General features: G+C 42.4%; 1 protein-coding gene across 2 annotated transcripts in view; it reads left to right on the top strand.

Moving 5' to 3' along the window:
- Fmn1 (formin 1) overlaps nt 1–5,817 on the top strand; it is a 372,570-nt gene extending 366,753 nt beyond the window's left edge. For both annotated transcript variants that reach the window (XM_005364222.3, XM_005364224.2), the window contains 2 exons: nt 3,601–3,685; nt 5,145–5,817. In XM_005364222.3, coding sequence (XP_005364279.1) covers nt 3,601–3,685; nt 5,145–5,189 — 130 coding nt within the window. In that variant the 3' untranslated portion in view covers nt 5,190–5,817. The remainder of the gene's footprint in view (nt 1–3,600; nt 3,686–5,144) is intronic.
- Nucleotides 5,818–7,830: the final 2,013 nt, after the last annotated feature.

Below are 7,830 nucleotides of genomic sequence, written 5' to 3'. Positions count from 1 at the left end.
CCGAGTGCTGGGATTAAAGGCGTGCGCCACCATCGCCCGTCCTTGATGGAAAATATTTGCTGACCTCTGCTCTAGCTGATGGGTGCTGGAAGAAAGAAAGGCATATTCTTCGAGTCATGCATCTCTACTTGGGGCCACCTCAATCTGTAGGATGGCTTCAAAGGAGCTAGGCTATTTTAACATGACTTCACTTGTCTAAGCTGCCATTCCTTGTCATCTAGGCCCCCACACTAGCCTTCCTTCAAGTCTCCTAGCCAAAACTTTAAGATTTTTAGAGTCCAGTCTAGTCACAAAAGCAGGTGAAATGTGCTAAGTGCTAGAAAACCAAACACTACAAGGAAGTTGGCAGAGAGCACTGGTCAGTTGCTAGCTTCTGGCTGATGAGGGTGATGGGAACAGCCCCAAGCTGAGCTGGTCCTGCTGTGCCTGATGCTCACCGTGCAGTGCTGGACCTCTCAAAGTCGGTGGAATTTACTGCTGAGGATAGACAGTGACTAGTAAGAATTTCCCAGTTTGGTTTATACAGGATCCATCTTGGACCTGCTGATGTAGTAGCCACCTGTGATTTAAGGAACTCCTGCCTATTGTCCTCATCACTGTTCTTTTTTATCATTTATTTTCAATTTGCATGTGTGCATTATGTGAGTGTGCACATACATGCATGGGTGAGTGTGTGCACATGTGAACCTGGAAGCCATGTGTCTGTGTCAAGTGTGCTTTCCCAGTGATTCATTCTCCACCTTAGCTTTAAAGACAGGGTCGTTCACGTACCAGTTGGCTAGACTGGCCATTGAGATCCAGGGATCCTCCTGCCTCTGTCCCCAATCCATCATTACAGTTATAGACATATGCCACCACTACTGGCTTATGTGTGAGTGCTGGGAATTCAAATTTAGGTAGTTATGCCTGGAGGCACCTTACCATTTGTACCATCTCCAAAGGCCTCCATCACCATTCTCGATACCTGAATTCCTTTAAAGATTGATTGCAATAAGTTATTATCTATTATTCAGTTACTGTATGTCAGGTACAGTGTAGATACTGAGGACAGAAGTAATGGAACTATGTCCCCACTCGGGGGAAGCTACAATCTGCTGTGATAGGGAGCTAATTAAAAATGATCACAACACAGTAAGATATGTGAGCCTTAGAACTGGTTATCAGAAAAGAGCACAGAATCCACTCTACCCAATTAAATGTTCATTTATGTAACTAGCCCCTAGTACCGTTACAGTGTGGCCATGACTGCAGGTTAGTTCCCAACCCCTCATGATTTTTTGACCCACACAACAACTCCCCCAGCTCCAACTCTTGGGTATCCAAAGGACCCAAAGAGTGGTCACAGGGACACCAAGACACTCAGGAAGTGGGAGGGTGATGTGAGCAGAAGCCAGGTAGCAGGCCAACTCCAAAAGCAGGGACCAGAATTGATAGGTAGAAAGGAACCATTAAAGCAAAAACATGGGCCAAAATGTTCTCTTCAAGGTCGTGACCATGAGATAGATGATGATTGCTCCCTGAACAGATCCTAGCTGGAAGAAGTCCAGAAAGAACACACACTGAGGATACATTTGCATCTCCGTCATCTACACTGGAAAACCTCTCTTTAATGGTTGTTCTCCAGTATGGTCTGACCTGGTGGTACAATCTGTTCTTGGCTGGATATAGTCACAGTTGTCTCAAATGGGCATCTTTAGTGGACAGTGTGGTATAGACACTCAGACCTATGACAGTTGTCTGTCCGCAGCTTTGCAGATGTATTCCTTCTTGGGTTCTGTAACTCCTCTTCATCACTCCTCTTTGTTTCATTTTTATTAACTTTCTGATACTCTGGTTACCATGTTAAACTCATTGGAGTTACATTCTATACATGGACAGAAAGATTTGATTCGTGGATATATGTTCCAAACAGTCAAATCCTCCAAGAATCAAGCCTCTCAGTCATTTATAGATAATAACATGTACACAATTAATATAAAGTGAAAGGTTGTTTTTTTTTTTACTTGAAACCCTGAAGGGAAAAAAAATGCTAAATTTTAAATGTCTGTGAATTGGTCAATCTTTTAATAGTTAATTTTTTTTAGAATTTTGAGGAAATTTTAAAAGTAAAATGCATGTTCTCATCACCTAGAATTACATATTCTCTAAGAGTTTAAATAAATAAAATTATTAATGTTATACATTTAAAATGGAATTCACTTAATATACTGCTCAATCCCTTTTCTTTTATCCTTCCAGCAATCACCTCTCTCAATAATTTAATATCTTTCCAGTCTCTTTTGGATACTTTTGTGTGTGTTGAGTCTATTAATGACATTATAAGTCTTTTCATGTGCTTGTTGACCATTTGTATGTAATTCTTGAAGAAATATTTGTTTGAATCTCTATTTGTGGAGAAAGAGTAATTTCATCTTTAAAAAAATAACATCTTTATTAATTCTTGGAGAATTTAAAACAAGATATCTTGATCTTCTTTGCCTACCACGCCCCCACCTCCTATTGGTTTGTTTGCTTGTTGTTTGTCCCTAGAAGAGCTATCTTACCACCAGATGCCCTGGTCCTCTGCCTCTTACAGTCTCTCTGCCCCATCTTCCTATGTGTTTCCTGAGCTTCAAATATGTGTTGTAAATATATTTGTTTATATTAAATTACATATAATGTTAATATAAATTTATTTATATTTATTATCTCATTGATAAATTTATTAATTGTGGTGGGTCCCATAATTCATCTTTTTATTTGAGCTATAAGCATTCATAAATATTCTAGACAAAAGCCCCACATCAGATACATGATTTTCAGTTTTTATTTACATTTTTAGGTTGCCTTTTCACTTCACTGCAGTGAATTTATGAATTTTATGCTTACAGTATTCATACATTTTTCTCAAAATTTTCATTATCCAAAATTGTCTCAACATTATCCCCTGTGCAGATAGTCGGCCAGGCTCAGTAGGCCATCTGCCCTGCCTACTGAATCCGAGTTCAGGATTCTCTTCATCCTGCACCGTGACATTGTTCACAAAAGCACAGTCTCCCCTAGTTCATCTCAGTGGCTTCTCCAGTGAGAACTGAGCTGTGGTTAAGCAGAGTAGCATTTACACCTAGAGTTTAAATGTAATAGCAAAAAGCTATTAAAAGCACCTGGCTACCGTTACACAGGGGATAATGCCATCCTGGCTGACAACTGAGCACATAGACAACAGTCTATGAGACATATAATGGAGGGGGAAATGTTGGGTTTAATATTTACAACATGCCTTTGCTTTGTTTTGATATATTCAGATATGCAAATCCCTGCCAGTGTGCTCTAGGTACCTGCAGGGTTCAGTGTGTAACATACCCTACAGGTATCTGTGGTAGGTATTGTTGTGGGCTTTCCTGCTGGTGCGTGTGGATATCCACTGAGTGAGTGTCACTGTGACTAAATTACCTGACCAGACATTTCTCAGAATGTACCCCCGTGGTTATGGGACAATTAACTGATTAAACAGTAACCACTGACCTCCGCATTCAGAAGCAGTAAGATTTCTGCTCAACTCAACCTTACCTTTTTCTGCTCTTCCTCTCTTTCCATCTCTCCTTCCCATTTCTGTTTCAGGTTGAAAATGGCTCAGGCATCTGTCAGCAAACTGACATCAGAGAAGAAAGTGGAGACAAAGAAAATCAATCCCACCGCGAGTCTGGTAAGCCACGTTTTTCACCACGACCTCTAGGTTTATCGTTATACCTGGGCTACACTCCCGAGAGAAGGTGAATCTAAAGGACAAAACTCAGGAAAGAAATGGGGGATTGGTGTCCTTCCTCCCATCTTAATACCATGTGGTTTAAAAACAAAAGTAGGCATGAAGGGACAAAGCATGCTTCTGTATGTGGAAACTGCAGACCCAACAGAGGTCACTTGGAATAAAGCAAATTACATCACTTACCATTTCATATCCGCCTCCCATTCTCTCCCCCTTATCTCCTGGTGCCTTCCTTCTGAAAGGTTCCTGTGTATTCCCATCATTCTCCCATCACATGAGGAGGCAGGATGTCCCCTAGGAGCTACTAAGAAAGTTGAGATGCAAAAATGTACAGTCTGCCTAATGTCACTTGGCAAAGACACGACAAAAAGCCTGAGCAGACAGGAGTGGGTCTCTTCACATATGCTCCTTATATTGGAAGCCAGCCAGTCTCTTTGTGCTTCCCTGAGTCTGAGGAAGTTGTCCTCCAGAGTCAAGTGTTCAGTAGAGGTCACAGTGATTCTCTACCTGTGTGCCACAGACTGGATTAGTGTCCGTCCCTGTTGCTGTGATCAAACACCCCACAAAAGCAACTTAAAGGGAAAGAGGGTTTGTTTTGGCTCCTGGTTGGAAGTTATAGTCCATCGTGGTGATGAAGTCACAGAAGCAGGAGCTCGGGACATCCAGGTACACTCTACCCGCAGTCAAGAAGCAGAAAGCAGTGACCACTAATGCTCAGCTCACTGTCTTCCTTTTACATAACCCAGGATCCCATCCCAGAGAATGGAAGCACCTATAATGGGCAGGTCTTCCTACTTTAGTTATCTCAATCAAGACAATCTGTGAGAGGTGTGCCCAGGGGTTAACTAAACCCTCACAGGCATGTCAGTAGGCTTGGCTCCCAGGTGATTCCAGACCTTGTCAAGTTGAAAATTAACATTAACCATAGTACAGTCGGCATTGCTGCATGATTGGGAACCCAGGATTATTGGGACGGAGACAGCCCAGGTTTAAATCTCAGCATTGCCCTAAGACCTTAGTAAGACCTTAGTAAGGTTGCTTTCATTTTGTTACTTCAAGGGAAAGAGGGCAATGATAATCCCACCTTATTTTGAGGCAACGGGAAGGGCATGCAGAGTACCAGTTACGTAATAGGGGTTCCGTAAAGATTAGCTACTGTTCCTGCTTCCGTAAAGAGCAACAGTGGGGAGCTGGGAATATATTCCTCCACGCTGTGTGGTAGGTTGATGCGTTTTCTCCAAGGGGAAAAAAAAACCAATAGAAATACTGTTACTTCTGTGGTATTTAGTACAATTACAACTCACCATTTCAGACCAGCATTTGAGAAAGTTACCAGAACTTGAGACAAAAAATGTTTAAAAAGTAGAAATGACAATGGATCTGTTTTCTTCTTGAACAGAAAGAAAGACTGCGTCAGAAGGAAGCCAGTGTGTCAACCAGCTAAGATGAACACAGAAGGAAAGTTCAGGGTGAGAGGCCACAGCCCAGTGCTCCTTTAGACACCAGTGCCAAGGGGAGCTCCCGACAGACCTGTTACAGAACATTTGCTTTGCTTATCTCCTTCGGAGGTCATCTACAGGAAGTGCCCTGTGCCGCCTTTGAGGGGTCCCTTGTTAATCCATGGGAGCAATGCAGTGCTACGTATGGAAATATTACAGGAATATCTGGTAATTGTTTCTTATAGAAATCCAAAGCCCATGCTATAAAAGAATCAGAAGATGTACCAAAAATTTTTTTCATTTTAGTTTATGCTGAATTTCTAAGCTTCCCAGTGTATAACCATCATGGAAAAAGAGGTACCTCTTTTGGGGTGATTGCCATGAGAGAACTCAAGCCTTGTTCCTCACACATTGTGGGTTTTTGTTGTTTTGTTTTTTGTATTGGTCTTAATCTTGACCCACTTGTACCAAGATCCTATGGCATTTTCAACAAAAATGTTGAAACTTACCAAAACTGTTTTTGAAGAGTTAAACCTCACAGACTAGGGAAGTGATTTTTGATAATGACAATTATAATATAATGAAAAGGAAAGAGAGTAAGATTTCCCATGGGTTGAGAGAGAGAGAGAGAGAGAGAGAGAGAGAAAGAGAGAGAGAGAGAGAGAAAAAGAGAGAGAGAGAGTGAGAGAGAGAGAATAATAACCATAAATCGCATCCTGGAGACTAAGTTATGATGCTAAGAGCGAACATTGGCCATTGAGATCAGCTCACACAGCTAGCACGGCTTCCTGGCCACTAGAGATTCTGTAACAACTTCTATTAGAAACAGGGCAGTACAGACTTGGACCAAGCTTCCGTGTGGCTTCAGATCCAGCTTGGACAGTAAATGAGTGCTAAGCAGACAGGCAGATGAGGTCTACATTGTGCCCCACAACTTGCTGCTTGGTCTCTTCCACCATTCCCAAGCAGTTTTCAGACAGGAGAGCAAATGTCTACTTTCATCATGGCCTTGACTCAAAAGCATGTGAAAGAAGGGGCCAGGGACCATTTGCTGTCCAAAATGTGATGGTTAGAAAGAAGTTCTCTACCTTAAAGTGCAAGCAAGGTGGTTGTGTTAGTATTAACCTTTGAATGGACTGTCAGGGGCAGGCTGTGTTTTCCCACTCTGGCCCTTAAATCCAGAGAAAAGCCTCCTGGGACCCTTTTCCTACATTTTTCTCGACAACACAACTGCTGTTTGAATTTCCCTGGTGAGAAAACGAGAGGACTGGGCATGAACTGAGGATTGAATTGAAGACTGTGTTCTTAAGTCTTGCTGTACTGAAGGACTGTGCTTTTCTTCTATTGGTTGAGACGGTCTAGAGTTACTCAGAATCTTGCATTGCTTGCTGATCTGCCTACCTCTGGCTGTCTTGTGGGGCCTGCCTCTTGCCTCAGCAACTTTCTCAAACCTTTGAACTTGCCAGACACCTTAAATGTCTTCCTGGAATCTGCCTGCCAGTCTTCACCCCGCTCCCCCACTCAGGGACACTCTGAGAATAGATGCAAGGTAATGAAAGCATCACCATAGCCAGGCACAGTGCAAACCATGTAAAGCAAGAGTAGCTGGCACCTACAAGTCACAGTTGCCACATCCATGTGGGTGCTAATTGTCTTTCAGTGGCCCGAAGGAAGGGACGTGGTCACGTGGTTTATTTTAATCAAAATGAAGGGATGAGACAAAATAGACAATCAAATAAGATACCTACCATGAAGAGAATGTCTTGGCGTCGCTGTTCTTTTCCTATTGCCTTTTGTATATTGTTTCTGTTTATTCTCGTTGTAACTATAAAAAAGAACAAAGGACTTAACCAACAAGGCAAATTGCACCTGTGGACATCCTGTTCTCCGTGGCCTCCTTGTTAGGACTGAAGTGTGAAAGGCAAGTGCAAGTTTGTCTCTACCTCAGGAGCCATGCCAGCGTTCTGTCTGCACAGCCTACACCTGATGGGTCCTGGGGATGGGATGAGTGGAACAGGAGGCTTTCAGTGGGGTTGATGCCAGACGTTCATGAGTCATCACCGATGGCACTGTCTCTCTGTCCTTCCAGAACACAGCAGATCCTCCTCCAGGCTGTTGAGAACCAGACCATACTGGGGTGGGGGACAAGGGACATACCTTTTTGTTTTCTAATATCTTAACTCTATTTTGTAGTACTCCCCCCCCCATTTAAAAAGTCAAAGACAAAACCAGCCGTGGTAAGGATGCTGCAGAGATGGCTCAGTAGTTGAGAGCATATACTCTTGGTATAGATGGCCTAATTTTGGATTCCATTGCCCATGTTGGGTGGCTCACCATCGCTATAACTATCTCGAGCAATCTGACATCCTCTTCTGCCCTCCATGGACACAAAGCACACACAGTCATACACATACCTACACACAGACACATATGTATACACATAATTAAAAATTAAGATAAATCTTAAAAAGCAAGCAAGGACATGATACAGCGAGATACATGGAAGAAATCGAAAGGTATACTTTCCCCCAAATATTTTATTTTACAAAGTAGTTTAAATTGTGTTAAAAATTGCTAGTAGAAAGTATGGGGGGGGTTTTTCCCTTGATTTTCATTTTCATTTTACTTTGCCTGTATCAAGGGGAG

This window comes from Microtus ochrogaster (genome assembly GCF_000317375.1).
Source record: "Microtus ochrogaster isolate Prairie Vole_2 chromosome 14 unlocalized genomic scaffold, MicOch1.0 chr14_random_1, whole genome shotgun sequence".
In the NCBI taxonomy this organism is placed as follows: domain Eukaryota; kingdom Metazoa; phylum Chordata; class Mammalia; order Rodentia; family Cricetidae; genus Microtus; species Microtus ochrogaster.
This window is presented reverse-complemented; position numbering and strand designations above follow the sequence as displayed.